A 24,587-nucleotide genomic window follows, 5' to 3' on the forward strand; every position below is an offset into this window, starting at 1 on the left:
CTGAATGATTCGTTCATCAGTTGGACTGATCTGAAACTCAAGTTCAATTTGTATTAGGATTTGCAATGGATTTTCAGATATTTTAAACTAATTATTTTATCACATGACTTGAAATGTAGCATACAAGTCATATGAACTACCTTTTATAGTGCTTTAAATCTCCAGTCCCCATCTACTTTTATTGTATGCAAAAGAGCATTTCGGTCAACATTTAAAAAAAACAACTTATTTTGTATTGCACAGAAGAAAGTATGAGCATGAGAGTCAGTAAATGATGAATTGTTATGAGTTTTGGATTAATTGTCCCTTTAAGAATGAATAAAAACATTGCGTTCCTATGTGAAAGGCATGACCATGACTATTTCACTTTAACTCTTCCACCAAACACAAAGTGGTTTGATGCATCTTAAATATAACAGTTCAACTCAAAAACGTTTTCAAACAAAGTCTCAACATCAAACCTCATGCAATCGAACAAATACATCTACAAAGCTGTTAGTGGCATCAGTAGACTGACATGAGCCTTGGCAGCTTGACCGTTACATAACAAAATCTATTTCAGATTTTCGTACTTGATAGGTTATGATATTGCTCCTGAAATATCAAATGGATTAGCCGAAGAACGTGGGTGTGTTTTGAGATTGACAAGGCCACCGATGATCATGTTCTGACCTTGGATGTGTGGGTTTCTGAGTCCGTCTCACTCATTCTCTGCCGTACCGTGGTAATGAAACACCTGCTGCGAGAGCCGCGCTCACATTCATTATGAATCTCTCAATGATTCGATGCTACACTTGACCTTTATCAGCCTACAACATCCTCTGTTCCAGCACTATATAGTCAGAATAAAAAAATAAATAAATACAGAATCGATTTTGGCAAAAAGGCCGAAATATGACTGTGATCTGACGGCAGAGAAAGGTTGTGCATCAGCCAAGATAAGAGGCTAGCTGAAATTGATGTGAAAATGTCGATAAGCAGCCACAATATGGGGGAATATCAGGTAAGGCCACTAGCTATGTCTGTACAGCTGAACAGGGGGCTGTGCTTTAAGACCTTAACTGGTGGATCATGACCCAACATTGGGTCGAAATTCTATATCTGGGCAGGGAAAACACAGTGTTAAATAGCAATATTTAAAAAAGCATCTAATTACATAATTGTGCATAATATTGGGCAAAAAAATTGTATCCACTAAGATTTAAAAGGCATTAAGAAACTGAACATAAACCAATTTTATTTAGTAATGACTGACCTACAATTCATTTTCTTGCATTATTTTTAGTGCAGTATAAAGTCGCAATCTGGTGATTTTGTTTACTGATAAAATTGCACCATTTTGAAATACCTTTTACTTTAAAGGTACAGTATGTGAGATTGACAGCTAACGGTTGAAATGGACACTGCGGTCCAAAATTCTAAATATTAGAGAGATTTGTTTCCCCCACCCCCTCCTGCTCAGACTTGACGCTCACGCGGGTTGCCAGATTGAGGACACGTAACAGGAAAGAGCGCAATTGACAATGGAATGCGAGGAGACTTGTTTACTGATTTATTGATAATTGATGAGTTGATATCGCGTTTTAATATGCACCCATTCATAGAGATTTTTAGATGGGTGCGGAGGCTTTTTAGGTCGGGTAGAATCTGTGATCTCTGACCCAGTTTATTCGCTGGCTTCCATGGCTGCAATGTGCTGTGTTTTCCACCAACTGGCAACCCGTGGTGGCGAAATACTATGGGAAAATTGACGTGCGATATCGCACAGACCAAAACAAAAACAGACATTTCGACACGGAACGCACATTTCAAAGTAAAATAACTTGTCTGTAGCATTGTTTTTCAGAGAAACGAGTATGTGAACTCAGCATGTTTCCTAAATACCTGCAGACATATTATGGTATTTTTTTTATGCTTTACTACAGTCAAAAACCTACATACAGCACCTTTAAATCGAATGCTGCAATGTTCTGGTTTACCACAGAACTGGCTGATCCAGATTAAAAACTCTTTATCAAACAAATGCTCAAAATTCTTATGTTGAATGAGAAAAACAAACTGGAAAACCAGAACAAAGACTGCTGAAAAAGTAGGTGGTCAGTGTTGTGCTCTGTATTGTTGTCGGAACACTTAGTGAGGGCCGAGAACAAAGCAATCAGTCTGCACATCCAAGCTCAACAACTCTGGCTCTAGGCATACGGCACTCATGTGGGCGTTTGAAGGGGTTGCCAGAAACGCAACGAAAGCCAGTCGCTGGGGAGGATAAATGCAGATTTGATTTTCGATTTCACTCTGTTTGAACCCTCATGCCCTTAGCCTTCCCCAAACTTTTTTATTGTATTGTTTCCTCAACTGCTTAGTTAGGATATCATTACCAGGGACAATATCAATGCATTCAGTCACTGTTCATTTTGCGTTCTGCACGACTAAACAAAATGGAACTTTGCAGGTCAGGAATTGTACCACAAGATGCCCAAATGCAAGACAATAATTTTTTTTTTTAAATAATATACATATATATATATCCTTATCTTCTATCCCTTCAGGTTTTTTAATCACCAAAGCAGTTAAAATAATTTCTGGGTATAACCTCAAGGGACACTGAGACATCTGTGAATTGGAATAAAAACATTTGGCGTTTAGAGAAGACTGGCGAGATATGTAAAAAGTTAGACGGTGGACAATGTTGGGACCTGCAGCGTCCTTTTCCCACTGATTAAAGGGATAATACAGACAAAAATTACAATTCTGTCATCATTTACTAACCGTCATGTCGTTCCAAACCTTTATGACTTTCTTTCTTCTGTGGAACACAAAAGATGATATTTTGCAGAATGCCGAAGCTGCTCTTTTCCATACAATAAAAGTGCATGGTGACTAGAATTTTCAGTGAATAACATAAATGTCACTCTGTTCCTCTGTTTTAAACGTATTGTTTTACTTCAGAAGACTTGGAATATAGAGTGCAAAACTTTCTTTTTTATGGTTTTTATTTGTACTTTTTAGAGCTCGACAGCCTTGTTCACCATCCACCTTCATTGTGTATAAAAAAAAAAAAAAACTTGTTTTCCCTGTAACAGAGTAAATGATGACAGAACATACATTTTTGAGTGAACTATGCCTTTAACGTTTTGAACTACTGGTATTAAGTTGTATGTAAACTGCAGGCCTAAGCTGTCATTTTCATATTAACCTCGGATGCGATTATCTGCAGCGCTCAGAGTATTTATTGAAAACCTAGATGCTCTGCACATTACCTTAAGCTATTAAGGAGGAGGACAAAATATTTACTTCTTAGTTCTTGGGCAATGCAAATAAAATACGAATTTCAATATTCTTTTAGTCCTCAGTTTGGAGCTATGAGTTTTCTAAATATTTGGTATTTGTCCAATCCTTTCTTGACTGTTTGTTTGCTTTAGCTCTGAGGCATCCAGCGAATATCAGGGCCGAGGGCTTGTTGGTCCAGCAAGATATAGGCTTGTGGGAGAATGTGATAGAGAGAGAGGGAGGAAAAGGGGGAGAGAGAGTGCTGGTTGATCTGTGAAGTAAAACTCTCATTAAATTTTAAGCCGCCAAGCACCCAGAGGAATTCCCATAGGTCCAGGACCCAGCGAAATGGATTCAGGAGAGAGAGTAAAACTGTGGGAATAAAAAGTGCAGCTGTTCAACAGAGGAAGAAGGAGGGAAACGAGGCCCTGGAATCAAAGAGAGAGGACCGCATCTTTACGAGAATGAGCGGCGCATGGGGCCACTGTGGTGCTTTCCCGATTCTTGAGGTCTCTTTGTTAACGTGGACCATAAAAGCACTAACTAAGCCATATATCTGATATAACTCTACACATCTGTCTCTGTGCATTAACTGTGAATAAGATAATAAGAAAGGATTATCTTGCGCATATAACATCCAGCACTGGAGCAGCTGAGCAGAACTTCTTGTAGCAATCGCTTAAAAATCTTTGTTGTATATTTTCACAAATTTTTTTTCAAATGCAGATATTAAAATGTGTTGACCATTGAAAAATGCCATTGAAATTGAATATATATATATATATTTATTTATCAAAATTTTTTTTTTTTAAATGTCAATACATTTTAATATCTGCATTTAAAAAAGAAAAGTGAAAATGTACAACAAAAAATATATATAAACTTATGTATGAAATATGTAGATTTCAATTGAGACCATTTTATTTGTATAAATATTGAGAGATTTTCTAAAAACAATGCATGCATTAGTTGTACATCAGAATATATACATTAAAATTGGAATCTAGAAACAAACCTAAATATATAAATGTAAATCTCAAAATAGTAGAAAACATGAATATAGTTTTAAATCCAAACATATACTAATACATCTTTGTAATATATTCAGATGTATTGTAAAACTGCATATTAAATATGTATTCAAATGTACAACTAAAGAGAAGCATGATCGAAGATGATATGAGAGATATGGAGCTAAAACAGTTATGCAGAGCAGTCATTATACAAAAATATTTGATCACATAATGATGCGATTGAATTATTCCGAGAAGTAACTTCATTTTATGGTGCTATTATTTCAAACGAGTCTACTTTATTTTAAAATATGAAGAGATTTTAGGTCACACTTTAGTTTAGGGTCCAATTCTCACTATTAACTAACTATTACCTACGACTTTTGCCTCAAACTCCTAATTGCTTTTTATTAATAGTTAATAATGTAGGATGTAGAATATGCTCATGCAGAATATTAATATGTGCTTTATAAGTACTAATAAACAACCAATATCCTAGTAATATACATGCTAATGAGCAACTAGTTAACAGTGAGAACTGGACCCTAATCTAAAGTGTTACTAGTTTTTATATCAAAATGCATGTAAACCTCCAGCATCATATATTCAAGCTCAGGCTGTACGCAACCAGACATTGCTGTCTGCAATTTTGGGCCAGTATTTGTCCCGTAGTTGTTGCGCAGATATCCACACAGTCATGAGGAAATGAAAATCCAGCTGAACACATTGCCATTCAACCATAGACAGTGGCAATCGGTCGGCGGTCCAAACTCTCCTAAACCAAGGAGATTGTAATATCAGATAGCAGCGGCAGTTTCATTTTCCTGTATTTGTTGAAATACCGTCAATCCCTGGCGTACACACTCGGCTGGAAATGAGACCGAGGCAGGGGGCTAGAGTTCCTTGACCCTTCCAACCTTCTCCGGGCGTAATTTCGTCCCTGGTCTTCCGTTGTACAAGGCCTTCCTGAAGTCTGCCAATTTGCTTTACCGCACGGCAGTGTAAATTTTTAATTGCCCCACGTCCGAAGCGCGAAATGGGAAGGGCACTGGGGGGGGGGTGGCCGTGCACGGAATAAAGCGAAAGTCAAAACCCTGCTCGCTCTAACATTATGTGCTCTTCGTATTTGTGCATATGCATTCGCACACCACGTTAAGTCCGGAAACATGCAAGCTTCTGGAGCTGAAAAATTAGTTTAGAGTATGTAGCTCTGACCTCATGCCTATGCTAGCAAGAGAAACAGACCGAAAAGAGGGGGAAACATAGAAAGTGGACTGCGTGTGCATGCATACTTGTGTGTGAGTGTGCATGAAGATAATGCACTGACTGCGATGAGCCGGGGGGATTTGAGATGAATATAAGATTGGATCGACTACAAGCATCAAGCATTTCTGCAATAAGGCCAGTTTCTTGCTGCCCACAAGCACATCACTGGCAGACTGCGTTATGCATGCATATTTAAAATGAATTAGCACTCTTTTCTTCCCTGGACTTCTTACTGTAATAACTACAAGAGAGTGAACTGAGGGTTGTGGGAGGCTGGCTGGTGTACAAAGCAACAAATGCAAACTTTTGCATGCTAAAGGAAGTTTTTGTGTTTATCATAGCAACAGTGAGCATTAAGACATTTTTATTTGGTTTCTAATTCTTTTGCATTGCACTTTTCTCACTCACATTGAAATCTTATTGGTCTTTTTTGACTCAAAATTAAACCAACTAAATTCTGATTGGCTGTGATTTTGTCATTTCAGATTTTATTTTTATTCCCATATTTATTCAAATTTTGGGTTTCTATCTCTGTCACGAATTCTGCGAAGCCCCGCCTATATTTAAAACTTGTTGGTCCAAAATTGTTTTTGACATTGCTGTACATTAAATCTGAAATATATTCTGATTGGTTGCCATTTGTTCGTCATTGTACTTTTAGTCTAGACAAACTCATTACTTACTGTTGTGTCTCACCTATTTCTGCTGCGGCTTCTATTCAAATCACCTCCACAGTGAAATCTCATTGATCTAATGTCTTGTTTTTCATAAACATTAAATATGTCCTGATTGGTCGTCATTTTGATCGTCATTGTACTTTTAGTGTAGACAAACAAATCACTTGATGCTGTAAATTTGTCAAGTCACACCTATTTCTGCTGCGGTTCCTATTACAATTGCTTAACGCAGTGTAGCTCCACCCACAGTGAGATTTCATTGGTTTAAAGTCCTGTTTGTCAAATTAAACTAAACATCAACTATGTTCTGATTGGTCATTTCGTACATTATACTTTTAGTCAGGGCAAACAAATTACTTGAAGCAGTAAAGTTGTCGCGTCAGTTATTTCTGCCGCAGTTTTTATAAGTACCACCTCACGCAACGTAGCTCCGCCCACAGTGAAATCTCATTAATCAAAACATTCAGATTGGTTGTCATTTTCTCTTGTACTTTTAATCTGGATAAACCAATTACTTGACGCTGTAAATTTGTCACGTCACACTTATTTCTGCCGTGGTTTTTATTCGAATCGCCACACACAATATAGCCCCACCCACAGTGAAATCTGATTGGTCAAAAGTATTGTTATTCATAAATTAAACACAAAAATGCTCTAATTGGTTGTAATTACAGTTTCATGTTCAGTATTGTACTTTAGCCTGAACAGACGTATCACTTGACGGTGTAAACTTGACGCATCACACCTTTTTCTGTTGTGCTTTCAATTCCAATCACGCAATGTAGAAGCCCTGTTTGACATAATTCAATTAAACATCAATAATACATTCTGACATAAAACACGTCATGTCAGAGAGCATTTTGCTTTGATGTATTAGTTATCAAAATGATTGGATATTTTTCAAATCATGTGTTACTTTAGTAACTGCGAGCAGCATGAGATTCTCTGATGGCGGACCGAGGGCGTGAGAGGCTGGTGGGTGTTCGGTAAGTTCGCCATTGCTTCGTTTGAAGAGTTTGCAGATAGATGAGTGCTTCATCAAGCCCTGCCTTGAGAAGAACTCCATTATCTCGGCTAAACATCTCACTTTGGCACCTGGGAGATGTGAGAGTCGTGACCCCTCCCTCTACAACTTCAGACTCAAGAGAATGGAGGCTGGTAAGGTTTTCCATAATCAATTTACCTTCCGAGATGACTATAAACCTTTTCCATCCCTCCCCTGTGAGCTTCCTCCACTCTTCCTCTGTCTCTCTACCTCTCTTTTTTTACTTTTCTATCTGGCGTTCCTTCCCGCTCTCTCTCTCTTTTTCACTCTTCCACTCCCACCTCAGTACATGCCAATGAATAATTCACCAGTCAATGTGGTGAAAGGTGAGGTAAACAAGTCTATTGCCTAATGTCCCGGGAGGATGGAGGGAAGGAGAGAGGAAAGGATATCTGAGTGTGTGTGTGAGGTGAAGATTTTAGAACTGTGGTTTATATTTCAATGTCCCTGAATCATTTGCACCTCAGTTGACCCTAAAGGTTATACAGAGAGCGGATCACACCACAGATCCATCTCTCTCACCGTTTCTCTGGCCATTTCATTCTCTTAAAGGGACAGTTAAACTAAAAATGATCACTTACATTTTACCAGGAAATAAAATGACCAGGACATTCTTCAAAACATCTCCTTTTGTGTTCAAAGTCATACAATTTTGGAACAACATGAGGGTGAATGGAAAATAAAGACGGAATTTTCATTTCTGGGTCAACCGTTTCTTTAAAAATGCCGCTGCATTGTGGAAAATGGGGAAAAAAAGCACTCACTAAAATGCATTTCGAAATTCCATAACTCGTTTGTATCCAACTGGAGTCTTTTAGCAAATAAAACAGCAGCGTGTGAGCTACTTCTGAGAGCCGAACAATGTGTGTGTGACTGAATAGCTGTGTGATTCAGACAGGCTGTGCTGAATAGCCGGCTTTTTATGGCTCAGCGTCCAGTCCTCGAGATTGAAACGGCCGGACAAAGGCCACTTGCTGATATGCTGGCAATGCAGCTATTCAACAAAACAATATGGCCAAATATGCAGTTTGGAAGTTGAAGTGACTGATCTGTTCTTACTTGTGTGCTTGGAAATGATTTAATTGCCTGGTTCACCTTCATTCAGTCGCAAAGTATTTTCGAAAATATATTGAAATATATAATTGCAACTACTACTACAAAACAAAAAAACAAAAATTGGTGGACATATATATATATATATATATATATATATATATATATATATATATATATATATACTACCGTTCAAAAGTTTGGGGTCAGTAAGATTTTTTTATGTTTTTAAAAGAAGTATCTTCTGCTCACCAAGGTTGCATTTATTTGATAAAAAACAATATTGTGAAATATTATGACAATTTAAAATTACTGTTTCTCTATTTTAATATATTTTAAAGTGTAATTTATTCCTGTGATCAAAGCTGAATTTTCAGCATCATTACTCCAGTCTTCAGTGTCACATGATCCTTCAGAAATCATTCTAATATGATGATTTGATGCTCAAGAAACATTTATGATTATTATCAATGTTGAAAACAGTTATTTACATTTTTATTTCATGATGCTATGATGCATAGAAAGTTCAAAAGAACAGCATTTATCTGAAATCTAAAGCTTTTGTAACATTAAACACTACCGTTCAAAAGTTTGGGGTCAGTAAGAAATTTAATTATATTTTTTGGGGAAATAAATAAAATAAATCAATACTTTTATTCATCAAGGATGAGTTAAACTGATCAAAAGTTACAGTAAAGACATTTATAATGTTAGAAAATATTGACACTGAAGACTGGAGTAATGATGCTGAAAATTCAGCTTTGATCACAGGAAAAAATTACAGTTTAAAATAGAAAACAGTCATTTTAAATTGTCATAATATTTCACAATATTACGTTTTTTTAATCAAATAAATGCAGCCTTGGTGAGCAGAAGCTACTTCTTTTAAAAACATTAAAAAATCTTACTGACCCCAAACTTTTGAACGGTAGTGTTTATAAGGGCAAATTATCAAATTTCTAATTATATAGGTCATTTTTAAAATGTGAGATAATTGAGAACATTTTTATGACGAGGTTAGATTAGTTTCATTTGTAAAATGTAATGTGGTGTGACACCTCAAAAAAGATCTACATTTCTGAATTAATAAAAAAAGAAAAATCAAGAATTTTGTGGTCACACCACATGACTGATTGGCAGACAAAGTTTTTCACATATATATATATATATATATATATATATATATATATATATATATATATATATATATATATAAAATGATAATTTGACCCTTTTATGATTAGGCAAGATTATTTTAATTTGTTAATATGTCATATGGTTTGACTCCCCAAATCCTTCAAGAAATGTGTATATATATTTAAAAGAAACGCGTTACTTTGGAAAATATATTCCAAAACAAAATAATGATTAATTTGTGTACACGTGTTCAAGGTGTTAGTAAAATATGTTTTTTACTGTTCACTTGACGGTTACACCACATGACATTTTCAATAAAGTGAAACTTTAAATTTGAACATGTTTTTCAAAACCATATAAAACCCAAAGAATACAAAAAGTACATTTCTAATCAGTTTTCTAAGCACTGAAAACAAGAATTTTTTCAAAATAGCCCTTAGAATGATACAGTGACCCCAAAATATATTTGGACAGGTGTATGAAAGTCATCGTGACCGCTGATTGTCGAAGGAACATCAAAGAATGAAAGCATCAGTGAAAAAGATTTTTTCTGTGTACGTGTGTGTGTGTGTGTGTTATAGAGGAGTGTGTACTCACTGGCATGGTTTGACTGCCGTGCAGGGCGCTGATTGCGGATTGAGCTTCAGCGTGTGTGGAGAACTTTACAAAGGCGCAGCCTGAAAAAAAAGACACACACACAAAGGTACACAAACACTTTAGCCACAGCGTAGAGAAGCGCATTAAAACACTGGAGAGAGGCAGAAAGCCCTCCAACGGTAAGCAAGCTTCTCCTCTAGAGACTGTGCTGATGCAACAAGCGTGCTATTTACTGCCACATGCCCATCTATGCAAACAAATCTCAAAATACGGGATAATTGATATCATTTTAAAACGCCGCCGCAGATATTCATCACGAGAATTCAAACCCTTTTGGGATTCAAGAGCAGTCGTATTGAAAACCGTTGAAAAACCTGTCAAAATATTAAGGATAGGTCTTAATGTGCCTTATACAAGCGTAATGCGTTTTATACAGTTTTTATTTAAGAATTAAGCATTTTTGGCAGAAACAGGCTTTGAAATGAAACACATTAGGAGCTAAATGAAATGTAGTTTTCTTGTCTTATTGTACAGGGAATGGTTTGACATCTATCCTTTTCTTCTCTTCCATAAGACTGGATATTCACAGATCCACCCCCTAAGTAGCAGAAATAATCCTACAGCAATTTTCGTAACACTGGCAAGGGGAAAACTCCGACTCCCACAGTGCTTTTCCAAATGCCAGGCTGTATTAGCGTCTTGCAGTGTCCCTAAAGCCTCGGTGGGCAAACAATGGAGTCTATAAAAAGTTTAATGTTCAAATATGTGTTCTTTTTCTCCATCTCCTAAGAGTCTTCAATGTTGAATGAGCGACAACTCAGAGCAAATTGTTGGTTCTTGGACAGCATAAAATGTCTACATTAAATTTTAATATTATATTTAACAGAATATGCAAAGAGAAAATAAAATGTAGGGAGAGTTTTGATAGATTGTGAAAGTGGGTGTTACCAGTATACAGCATACATGCAGGTCAAAAGTCAAAACTTTGGAATAATTCAGATTTTTTTTTAATGGTTTTGAAAGAAGTCTCTTACTCTCACCATTTACTTTATCAAAACTGTAATGTTTTTAAATATTATTACAATTTATTACAACTGTTTTGTATTTGTTCAATTATCAATTATTACTAATGCTCAGTTTTTTTTTTAATTTTCACTTTGATCAGTTATTTTAAATTCTAATATTTCACAATATTACTTTTTTTACTGTATTTTTGATCAAATAAATGCAGCTTTGGTGAGAATAAGTAACTACTTTCAAAAACATAAAAACATATAGTGTATATATAATATACATTTACAAACGTGTGTGTGTATATATATATATATATATATATATATATATATGCCGCTAATCATTCACAATAAGACCAGAAATGTGTACAAGAAAGCTAAAATTTCATGTTGACTGACAATATAACATCATGCCATAAGAAAAATGACGTAATCCCACCTTTGCTGTTTCCATCCGGACCTCTTAGCACAGTGCACTCCTCAATGACTCCGTAGGGTTCGAAAAGACGGTACACGTCCTCCTCCGTCTGTTGTTTGTTCAGCATCCCGACGAACAGCTTCCTGTCTTCTGAAGCAAAGAAAAACAGAGCGAATGGAACGACTGGCGTAACCTCTCACCTACCCATTACCCACATACATTACTATTGTAAGCACAACCCAAATACTACTCAGACTTTTGGTCCTTGGCCAGCATGGGCAAACAGGGACTGCTTTTGCTTGGCCCATTTAGCTTGTGGAATGGAGTCGCAGCAGTAATTGTTCCCCGTGCCAAGTCTGTTCATTTTAATTTGGGGGATAATTGGGTTCAACCCCATGTTGGAAATGGTGGGTAGGCCTGAGGTGATAGCGCTAAGCTGTCGTGCTTAGAGGCTCGCTTTAATAAGAAGAAGCAGACTGCGAAGAGACAGCACTTTCTACGAAACTCTGGAGGGTGTAGATAGACCGAGAGCGCCGCTACCGCTGACCTGGAATTCAAACTAATACGAGTTGTTTTTGCCCCGTTCTATGTTTAGTCTATGGTAATTGGTTGTATTCACGGATAATACTTTCTTTGACCGAGCTGAAATCTTGAATGTTATATAAAAATGATTATCACAAATTATAAAGGGCACTATGCCAGGTGATACTGCCAAATCATTTCAAAACTTGACAACTTTTGCAAGAGAAACTCAGTGGAATATCCTATTGAATATTATAAGGGATGAAAGCATAAATTCAAACTAATCATCATTTAGCATTAAAAAGCAAGATTCTTGTAATTTAAAAAAACTGTTACTAATTTGGTAATAAGTAAGCAGAACTGGGAGATTTCTTATTTTGCACTCATATATTTTAATTGCTCTTAACTTGAAATATTTGAGTAAGCTAATGTATCATCATGTAATCTCAACTTAAAAAAACTGAGTAGTTGAAACTTGGTTAGCTTTAACTAAACAATTCAGTACATGCTAACTTGCAAAGTGGTAACAATGCTTTGCTAGCATTAGTATAGCATAGCAATTGCTGAATGAGTACAGCAATTTAGAGCAATTAATACGTGTTCTCAAACCAACCTTATGCGCTCCATTCTGATTACTTAAATGTGTCAGTTTGGTGAACTCAAAAGAAAAAGAAAGTTCTAAATACTCATACATTTTAAGTTTACCCAACTCAAACCAATTCATTTTGAGCATTAGGAGATAAAAAATTTTGAGCATACAGATACAAAAAAAGATTCTAAGTTTCACTTATAGACATCCACTTTTGCCATGAACTGACATAATGAGGTAACCTGTAGAAAAGTAGAGTCACTGAAACTGAATTATGAATAATGAAACACTGAATTATTGAACAATTTAACACAATATTTTTCAGTTTCTGCACATTTTCCTTTTCCTCAAAAACAAAACAAAAACAAGGTTGGGTCAAAAATTGTGGTAAGTGTGTGTCTTGCAGCCTCAACAGAAGTGTGACCCAACTAACCCTACAACTTTATCATTGCATTGATCTTTTTGAATATGTGTCAATGGGATGGATGTGTCCATTGAGTCTACCTCAGTCTTAGTCGTATTGATATTCCTTCATTCGCTCTGGAACCTGGCCGGCTCCGTGTCTCGCCGCGGCAATGACGTGCTCTAAAATAATCACGAGTGTCAGCACGTTGTCTGGGCCTCGTGCGCGCTCTTTATCGTTTGTGGCAGGATCAGAGGGTATGTATCAAAATAGAGGCGATGCATTGTGACATCTGTCACGTTACATCGGAGAGCATTTATCTGCAAAAAAAGAAGGCCCTGAACTGGAAAATAAAAGGGCGGGGATGGGACCTGGGGGGATCTTCCAATCTGAAGGTAGGTTGGTTAAGTTCCTGGACGGATTCGCATAGATGTGGCCTTGAGGTCTTGTCGTGCTTCTTGTGACGTCTCAGCTCAAGGAAACGGGTGATGGGACTCTGGATTAATGTACGAAGCTGACCTGTATGAATTTAATACCGCGTGTGCTTCACCTCAATATTTATGCCACAAGCGCTGCTGTGGTAGCGTGCTTTAAAATACACCCTTGCGGCTGTCCCATGGCTGACAGCTGAATGGAATAATACTTATGGCCGGAAAGAGTGTAACAGTAACACACACTATAAATCAGTATATAGCGTGACGACAACTTAAAAGAATGGTTCATCCAAAAATGTTAATTCTCACATCATTCCTAATTCCTATGACTTTTGTTCTTTTGTGGAAAACAAAAGACATTTTGTAGGATGTGGTGGTCGCTCTTTTCCACAAATTATATAATACATGAAGAGTGTAAGTTTCAGTCTCTCAAAAATGACCATGAAAGTAGCCAATTTGTAGGGGGGGGTTGAATGATTTTTGGGTTCGTGAAATAAATTGAGTCAAATTTCTTGTTTTTTTTATCAAAACCGGTCAAAATGATTTGTCAGATTTGAGAACAAATCATTATTTGAGTCAAACCGTTTAATTGAATCACAAAACTAATCTGAATAATTAGTTGGCAAATCAGATATATCCAGTTCTCAAGTTCAACTCTCTGACTTCAGTCTGTTTCTAACACAAATCTATCATATAACTATATTTCAAGTTTCAGTCCCCATTCATTGCAATTGCATGAAAAACCTCAACCAGCAGTGTTCACAATTTCTCTAAAGAAAATAAAGATGAGGGTGAGCAAATGATGACAGAATTTAGATTTCTGGGTGAAACATTTCTTTAATGCGTTTCCCTTTAAATCGTTGGATACTTTATTTATCACTTTAGCTATACTCCTGTTTTTCCATGATTCAATAAACCGCAAAAGTTTTGAGAACCTCCAAGCGATTTATAAAATAAATCAGCCAGAGAATGTTTTCATCACTCTTTTTGACAGGGATGAGGGATAAAGCATCACCACAGGGCTGCCGTAAGAAAATAAAAACAGACACTGCGACTGACATTACACAGAAAAGAAAATCACACAATCACACACCAATCCATTTTAGGAAATACTGGAATACAGTACAGACAGAATCAAAGGAACGTATGGAATAGCGTCGCAATCTTGCATTATTTAACTTTTTTCTGTTTAGTCAGATGACAAAAGGTTATGAGAGTCGACTGCAGTCAATAATGCAGTCGCAGTCCATAAATAAGCAAGCAAAGTGAGTTTATCGACAGCATGACCACAACAGATTCATTAAAAGGCACTGGAGTGTAACACATGCTGTACAGTATCATATTATTTTGAACTATAAGTGCACTTTGATAGAGCGTTCAATCACTACAGTGACATTAAGGTGTGCTGCAGCGTTCTCATCGCACGTTTAATTGATTAGCACTCGTGATATTTGCATACTTTACTCCCCTGTGTCCTTCATATTGGGTCCGGCCCCACCAGCTGTGATACCGCCTCAAAAAATGACTCCTATCAAGCTTCATCAACTTCAGCGGCTGGGAAGAGTTTGTTTAATACATCACACATTAAGGGGTGAATAAGATTGCTAGCTTCACGTCTAAGGGAATTTACATGTACGTCCTTGTGATATGACTGAGAGCAAATTCTTATTTGTTTAATATCATGAGTGATATTCGTTATCTTTATTATAAGAAGTATGCAGCTAGACTGCAGAATCAAAGCTATTAGGCATTGACTATAGCTGGGAGTTTACTAGTAAATATCTTAATAAGGCGAGACACTACAGGTGAATAGGGTACAATTTTTAACTAGCAGATATCACCATGAAACTTTCCCAGTTGATTACCTACATTAAGATGAGAAAAAAATGTATTACAAGTTTTCTGTAATTTAATGTTTAAATATGCAAATGAGGCACTATCTAATTAAAAATGCGCTAATTTGCATCTGAGTATTGGATAAAGCAGGGTTAAAATAATTTTTTCATTGTGTTCACATATTAAATGGGAAAAAAATTACAGAGGAATTTATGGATATCTACTTTTGTTATCCTGTAAATCAGAATATACTGTCAATAGCCTTAAAAAAATATATATTTTCGCCATGTTTTTTGGAATAAAATGTTATATAAATTAAGCTAGGAATAATATATTTACAAATCCCTCTGTAAATGTCTTCATAATATAACTAGGTACAAGACTGGAAAGTTTGGTGTATATAGGTGCTACTGAAGTGGAGATTTCGGACTTGGAGTATGAGAGAAAAGTCATTTTGAGAAAACGGGCTTTAAATATTTATCATCAGCCAATGAGATTGCGCATTCAGCCCTTTTACTTTCACGATTGGTTGCCGATAAAAAGGAAATGACCATATTTGGATCTGACAGCATTGTACAGGAGAGAGAGAGAGCTTTCTAACGGTGTATATGATGACGGAGCAGACAGCGATTGCGGAGCAGCGGGATGATTAAGAATGCCAACTTTTGTTGAATTTATGAGAAATCTACAGACGCAAACAGACAAAGTGTAGTAAAATAAAGACCTTAATGTGTATTTCGGACTTTTTTTCACCACAAGTCTGAAAGAAGACATGCTATTGAAGAGAAATGTCCAAAAATCTCAAAATTGCCCAGTTAAAAAAAAACTATGTTTTTGCCTGCCGTGTCTCGCCTTAAATAAAGAGGACAGAATATGGGATTTCATATATTTGATGCCTCGGACCCACAAATATGATGATCCTAATGGCTACATTTACACTGTGAGTTTTTGGGATTGACAACCGCATTTACTTACAGGTGTGAGTCTCAAAATGGACTGTATGACATGACAGACAATTAGTTGTCCAGTACACACAGCCACAGCAAGGGTTTTCCGAGAATGCGGTTGAGATTCCTGAAAATTGGTTACAGAATGCGGTTGTCACTCCCGTAAATCACCGAACTGTGTGTGAATGTAATCATATTAAGGACTCAAATAGGCTACGTTCACACTGTGAGTTTTTGGGATTGACAACCGCATTTACTTACAGGTGTCTTGAATTGTACCGTTCAAAAAGCGAATTACAGTAGTGCCTCAAATGCTGTTTGTATGAACGTGCAATGGGAGTCAAACCCATATTCTCTTACCAGTAATCATAGTGACTATGTCGACTATCTATTTCAAAGACTATCTACATCTATATCAAAGATGGCGACATCCACAAAACTGAAACGTTTTTCTCCAATCGCTGTAAGTTACCGAAAGCGAAATAACACACGAAAAACAGACAACTAGTTGTCCAGTCCGGTTCCGTTCACACAGCAAGGGTTTTCCGAGGATGTGGTTGTGGTCCTGAAAATTCACAGGTGTGAGTTTGGTTATAGAATGCGATTGTCACTTCTTAAATACTAAACTGTGTATGAACGCAAATGCTGACATCCCACCATGTAAAGACTAATTTCTGGGAGATGGCTCAACACCCCATGATATAAAAAAATATATTATACTATTATATACATTCAATAGTATTTGTGCGCCGAAAGTGAAAGTGATATAGTTGAGTGTGATGAAAAAAGAAAAAGTTCGAAAATCCGACCACAAGTGGTTACAGAAGTGATAATAACAGGTGTAACGGTAATGCATCTTGGCTGACCACTTGTGATCGGTTCACCAAAAATGCATTTTAACTCTTTCCCTGCCATTGACGGAAATTTCCGTCATTTGCAAGACAACGCTTCCCCACCATTGACGGAAATTTCAGTTATCACTGCTATACGGTAGGGGGTGCTATTACGCATCTTCTGAAATAGTACTGAATCTCCTGATCAAAACACAGGTGGAGAAGAAGCAGAAACAAGCGATATCCTACCGTATGTAATCATGCACATGTAAAATAACGCGATCATCAACATTAAACAGCATACAAATCAAAACTGCCTAATGTTACTGAATGAAAATGTTTGGGGGCGTTGATGGACTTCAATGTTTTGATCATCGTTCTGAATCCGATCTGTATGTAGTCTTTGACAAAAACGCTATTTTCTCAGCTTTTTGCTCAAAATGTTGCTTTTTTTATAATCTTACCCACATTCAAGTGTCGATAAAAAAAAAGAATGCATGAAGCTAGAATAAAACGGTTTTCTTTTTTATCAGAGGCTCTGTTTTTTTCTTTTAATATTTTGCATATTCAGACATTCATACATCAACATATTCTGGGGGCATTGAAAAATGTGTGAAAATATTCAAAAATGCTGGCCGTGGCTGGCAACTTTTTTAAAAGAAATGCCGGCAGAGAAAGAGTTAATACAAGGTGGACACAGGCTTTCTCTTTTCTGACTCAAATACAGGACTGACAACCTTTTATATATACAATATATTACTATATACAGTACGAAAAACAGTCGAAATGGCAAGGGGAAAGACTTTTTATTACTGTAACTAAAGTTGTTACACAAATATATATATAATTCACAAATTAAATGCAGATTTTATGTTCTCTAGTCCTCCATTTTCTGAGGCTCCCACAAGCCCAATTTGGACACTTTAAACACACCTAAACTACAAAAATATTATCATATTTGACAAAAAAAATCATTATATAGATATTGATCCTTCTGAATAAAGGATGTGAACATTACATTAACTGCAGGTTGATCTACCACTGAAACAGTAAAGCGCTAAACCTAGACCGAATTGCTATCGCGTTTTTACAATTTGTATCCCGCAAAAAAGCATCCATGGGGGCTCTCAAAACATGCAGACCGTGTCCTGGCTCGCATGAGGAGATCCTGCAGCCACGGATAAGCCGGGATGAGTGTGGGAGGTGAGCGGTCGGTCGAGTTTGTAAATTATTGTCCTGAGAGAGCCGAACGACAGTGAATCATCACTTTTGGCTCTCTTTTGATTTCGCACAGGAAAGAGAGTTTGTGGAGGTTGTCATGAAAACGGGCTGTCAGTCAAGCCTAAATGGGGTTCACGGAAAGCAGAGGGTCATTCCTAAATCTGCTGTCGGGCATGCAGTGTAAATTCCATTGTCTGAGGCGGTGATAAGGAGAAATGATGAACAATATTAGCATCTTGATAAAAAGCAACATACGAATGAACAAACACATTAACTGAGAATTACCGGGTGGGCGATTATTCAACCGGAGACTGAGCAAACCGAGAGAAAAGCGCTCGGGTTTACCGTGCAGATAAGTGATGCAGACAGATAGGACGGGCTGAGATAGATTTTGCTGCTATTTCCACTTGGCAGACCAGAATCGAGCCTTTGAAAGAGGTGAGCGGCCCCGAACACTAATTAAAAACAACAACAATTACCGCATGCAACAAAACACAACCTCAACAAACAGACAGAGAGGGTTAAAGTAATTAACCTACAGAACAAACCCGGTGGATTTTGATCCAATTCATTATATGGAACATATCTTGTTTTTGTACGAACACTGGCGGAATATTCGCATCCGTCAGGACTCTTAGATCTGGCAGCGATGATCGGGGGGCTTCGAGGTCTTTTGGCTGCTGTCAAACTTGAGACGCATTTTCTCAGCTCTTGGAGTTTTACCTCCCGTGAGTTAATCTGAAACAATCAGCCTCGGATTAGCTCGCCGAGTGTTCGGCCAAATAGATTAATCTACATACAGCCACAGACGTTTGGCAGTTTCTATCAAACAGACGGGCATCAAAATTTGATCAAGTGAAGTAAAAAAAAAAGCAAGTCAACAACTTAATTTTCATAACATTGCGTGCCAGAGTTACATAAACCTAAACCGTTTATGTAACTTTGCCACACAAAATATCGCAAAGAGTTCACTTGCAGGAAAGCAGGCCTGCTGGTAGGCTACAGTTCATGAAAAAAGTTTTTGCAAATATAAAGCTGTTTTCCTAACAATCATATAAATGATTTCACTTTTACATTATAAAGTAATATAGTAATATGGTAAGATAGGATTTAAGCTTTATATTTAAGTTTATATTTTTATACCTCAACTCATAATTCCAATTAATGCATTTTGAAATGTAAATTATTAACATAGTTAAATATAATTAAACATATATTCATATAATTAAATATACCAATTATGTATTTTAGTGCTGTCAAACCGATTAATCGTGATTAATCACACCTAACATAAATGTTTATGTTTATATATATATATATATATATATATATATATATATATATATATATATAAAGTTTGTAAATATGCAATATGTTTTATAATATTAACATACATATGTAATATGTAATAAAAATCTACATATATATATATACACATACACACACACACACACACACACACACACATATATATATATATATGCACATACATATATGTGTGTGTATATATATTTATATATATATATATTTTACATATTTATGTTAATATTATATTACAAAAAATATTGCATGTTTACAAACTTTTGTTACATGTGATTAATCGCAATTGACAATTAACTAATTTTCAAAAAAGACAATTTAATGTAATTTAAGTTAAAATGACTTAAACATCCAAGTTGATTATAATCAACAAATTTAAGGCAGCAACCTTTTTTTTTTTTTTACAGTGTAAAAAAGTTTTTTTGTCATATACCACCTTACATATTTTTGCTGTTTCATGAAGTGTTTAATTCACTATAATTGCTTGAAAAAAGTAATTGGCTATTTCATTACAGGTTTTGGCAACTCACCCCATTCATTTGTGATAAAATGCCTCCAACAGAAGGTCAACATCTGCTTTAATCTTGTTCAGTAGATTTTGTTTTGTTTTGCCAAGACTTTAAAGTATGTGTCTACACAGAAAATCTTTTTAAAAAATAAACCAAAACTGAAGAACAATCACTGTAAAGTGTGACTACTAGCCTCTGTCTCCCACATAACACGATGTTACAATAAAATAAAATAAATGGAACGTATTGAAATAAGTAATTAAAAAATATAAGTATAAATGGTTACCCTTTATTTTACGGTGTCATTGTTACAGTGTAATTATATATGTAAGTACTAAGTAATAAACATGCACTTACTATAGAGTTAGGGTAGGATTAGGGTTTGGTTGAGGGTTAGTTGCATGTAATTATGCATAACTAACTGCTAATACTATTGTAAGTACATGTAACATATGTAACAAGGACACTGTAAAATAAAGTGTTACCGTATAAATATATAAATTACATTTATAAATATAAAAAATATGTAATTATTTCATTAATAATAAAACTGTAATACTAAAAATGTGTTTTTAACATAACTATAGGTTACTATATAGGTAAACAATAAAAACACCACAAAATAAGACCAAATAATGTTTTAGGAAATAATGTAATTTAATACAAAAAATGCTTAAACCTCCTGCTAACCAAGTATTTGACTCAGCTACACTAAATCCTCCGAGCGTTAAAGTGAACCGAAACGGCGAATAGTTTAATCTAAATAGATTTGCGGTATTCTGGTTGCGCCTGCAGTTAACTGCTAGGTCAACACATAAAATAAAAACAGCCGGCTGCAGAGATGGCCTTCAGACTGCGTGTATAAATCACAGGGAGACTTGAAGCAAATGGCCAACACATTTTCCATGTCACCATTCGATCACAAACGACGTTGAAACAGGGGGGAAATATCTGTGCGCTCTAATAGCACTCTTCAATGGCTTATAGCTCTCCTATTTTAACAGCGAGGGAGGTAGGCTATAAGACGTGGGTTGTTTAAAATTCAGCGTTTAGAAAATTCCAGGTGTAATCGAAAGGAGTTTGTCCCTGGTTGACGCGTCATTCGCATTCAGTTGCGGCGGGAAACCTTGAACATATTATAACTGACTGCGCACATTTAAAACCTCTCGTGTGTAGGAGTCCCGAGGCTAATATTCGCTCTCGAATGAGGACGCGGGGGAGGAAACAGTAGAAGAAACGGCTTAAAATATTTTATCTCCTCCGTATACTTCACGGCAAATTTACACTCGATATGATAACACACGTGAAATATGACCTGCTACCTTGTCGGCTTCAACGTATTACAGCGGTGCCCATAAATCTCCAGACCGCCGCGCGACGTCCACGCGAGCTGTAGTATATAAACATTTACAATACTGCAGGGCTATTTATACTGCCTACCTTCATAATGCCATTCGCCGGGCTCTTTGGAGTCGGTTATGATATGGATTTTGTTTTTCATTACATTTATGGCTGTTTCAATTTCATAAACAAGTACAGCTTCTTTCTTTCATAGCTGTCGTCTGATGTAGGCCTACATAACGCAGTTCCCAACCTGTCTCTTAATTATTTTCAAATTTTTCGAGCTTCACATGGTTGAAACCCCTTCACTATAACAGACCCTACACACACACTTTTCCTCAAGCCCCTCAACCACATTAGTTTTGGTTGGGTAATGAGGTAGCCACATGCTGTAGTGCACTCTAATCATTAACCTCTCCTTTCTTCCTTTTCGGAGGACACGAGACAACAAACTTCATTAAGAGGTTAAAAGCAAGCAGGCATGAGTCTCAACATCACTCATAAAAGCGACAGAGTGAAGAGGCCGATACGGCCTTCTGGGAGCAAAGCGAAGCTGCTACAGAGGACGAGAGGTGAGTGAACAAGAGTGATACAGTAACTCATAAATGATGGGGAGAGCCAGCATGGAAAGCAGAAGCTGGCCAGCCTGATAGCAATTTTGGCTAAATATACATATATATATATATATATATGTACACACATTTTGTTATTGTTGAGAAAAAAAACTGTTTGGAAATGACACACTTCCCCTTTAAGATATTTTACCTCATATAATTAATATTAATGAACTAAACCAAGCCTAGCACAACTTCCTATAACAACAACATTTTATTCATAGGTGGTTCAACAATGTTTTAGGCCTGATTATTCAACTTTTATGACTAACAGAGTTAATGGCGCCCATTTTCAATTATTGTTTCCATTACCTTTTGCAATCTTATTTTTGTGGACTAAAATGATATGCAAATCACTCCGAATAACATAGACTAAAATGAATGAATATGACATGACAACGCACAGACTAAATTTAAAAGACATTTCCATCAAAAACAATGACTGAAAGAAAAAGAAAACAAACAAACTCTTAACTCTTTTATATTTGGAAGTCAAAGCACTGCACAGAGCAGTTCGTGAACACACCGAGATAAGAGAATGAATATGGATTAAAAGATACATTCGGGATGCTCTGGCCGTACATGTAATGATGATTACAGTCGCACCCCTGACCTGACTAGACCATAGATAACATCTGTATTTTGTATCAATGATAATATCTGCTGACAGCGGCATAGGAATGAGTTGGAAAGTGTGAACGGAAATATTACAAAGTATGACATGAGGGGATTTTTCATTTGATTTCTATTTTTTTTTGTCATATGGTTGACATCACTTTTATTGAGTCATTTTTATTGACATCACACATACTGTCTGAATAGGTATTGCTTTTGATGAGTTACGAACTTCGCGACTAAAATCGCATACTGAGTAGGTATCGCATTTGACGAGTAACGGACTTCGCAACTAAAATCGCATACTGAGTAGGTACTACATTTGATGAGAAATGAAATTCGCAACCAACATCACATACTGAGTAAGTACTGCATTTGACGAGTTACGAACTTCGCAACTAAAATCGCATTCCGAGTAGGTAGTAAATTTTGACGAGGAATGAAATTCACAACCAATATCACATACTGAGTAGGTACTACATTTGATGAGGAACAAACTTTGCAACCAACATCACATACTGAGTAAGTACTGCATTTGACGAGTTACGAACTTCGCAACTAAAATCGCATTCCGAGTAGGTAGTAAATTTTGACGAGGAATGAAATTCACAACCAACATCACATACTGAGTAGGTACTACATTTGATGAGGAACAAACTTCGCGACTAAAATCGCATACTGAGTAGGTACTAAATTTGACGAGGAATAAACTTTGCAACCAACTTCACATTTTGAGTAGGTGCTACATTTGATGAGAAACAAACTTGCGACCGAAATTGTGTACTGTCTGAGTAGGTACTAAATTTGATGAGGAACGAATTTTGCAACCAACATCACATACGGAGTATGTATATTTTTTTAAATATATTGTAAATGTTTTTTTTTTTACATTTATAGTATGAATGCATGTACTATGAATGCAAACTGGATGTACTACATCTCCCATGCTGGCTTTGTCATGTCCTACGGACCTACAGTTGCAACACTTCACAGTCATTCACAACTCGCAAGTTTGTACCTCATCAAATGTAGAACATATTCAGACAGTATGTGATGTCAGGCAAACCATATGACTGAAAAATCGCATGAAATATATACTCATGCCATACTTTGAATGTTTCCGCTCACACTTTCCAGCTCATTCCTACGCCGCTGTCTGCTGATATTTCTATTGATACATAATCGAGATAGTATCTATGGACTAGTCATGTAAGGGTTTGGGACTGCATTTAAGCATCCTCATTACACACGAGGTCAGAGGATCTCGAATGTATCATTAAATCCATATTCATTCTCTAATCTCAGTGTGTTCACGAGCTGCTCTGTGCAGTGCTTTGACTTCCAAATCTGCAGAGTTAACAGTTACAGATGGGAAAAATGCTGGATAAGGTAAAGTGGCAAATACATAAATAAAAACATAAGCCCCCGAAAGCTAGTCCCATATCTCTGTGATTTCATAATAATGCAGGTTGGTTTCCTCCGTACAGTATACAGACTAAAATTACAGTGTGCTGCAAACTGATAAACCTTTACTGTAACTCCTCACCTCCTCTCTCATTGTAATGCCGTTTAATGCAGTCCGGAGAAGACTGTAGGAAATTGGCTCGGGATAGTGTAGTAGCTGAGAGACCCGTAGGCCTGACATTGACTTTGAGCAGATACATCTTCACTCTCTGTGTGGGGTGTGTAATTTATAGAAGTAAATAGGATAACTCAGCTTGACAGAAACATCCTGACTCGGTTATGCCATTTAAAGCTTATTAGGATCAAGTCCAAAATAGAAGATGAACATTTCTGGGTGGTCAGACAGACATCTAACATAACCTGAGGGAATATCAACCATATTAGATTAATCAAGCAGATGTGGATGGGCCAATTACAGGTGACCTCATCTCAATCTGAACGAGATTTACGTTT

The 24,587-nt window shown here is 36.5% G+C and overlaps 1 protein-coding gene across 14 annotated transcripts in view; it reads right to left on the reverse strand.

The window, feature by feature from the left end:
- The window catches only part of celf5a (cugbp, Elav-like family member 5a), a 218,230-nt gene that overhangs the window by 36,090 nt on the left and 157,553 nt on the right, over positions 1-24,587 (reverse strand). For 11 of the 14 annotated variants that reach the window (XM_082138854.1, XM_082138853.1, XM_082138863.1 and 8 more), the window contains exons 4-5: positions 11,508-11,636; positions 10,056-10,135 (exon numbers count right to left, since the gene is read on the reverse strand). In XM_082138854.1, coding sequence (XP_081994980.1) covers positions 10,056-10,135; positions 11,508-11,636 — 209 coding nt within the window. The remainder of the gene's footprint in view (positions 1-10,055; positions 10,136-11,507; positions 11,637-24,587) is intronic. The other 3 variants (XM_082138855.1, XM_082138861.1, XM_082138856.1) reach the window with 1 other exon arrangement.

Source organism: Leuciscus leuciscus (genome assembly GCF_965113295.1).
Source record: "Leuciscus leuciscus genome assembly, chromosome: 15".
Classification (NCBI taxonomy): domain Eukaryota; kingdom Metazoa; phylum Chordata; class Actinopteri; order Cypriniformes; family Leuciscidae; genus Leuciscus; species Leuciscus leuciscus.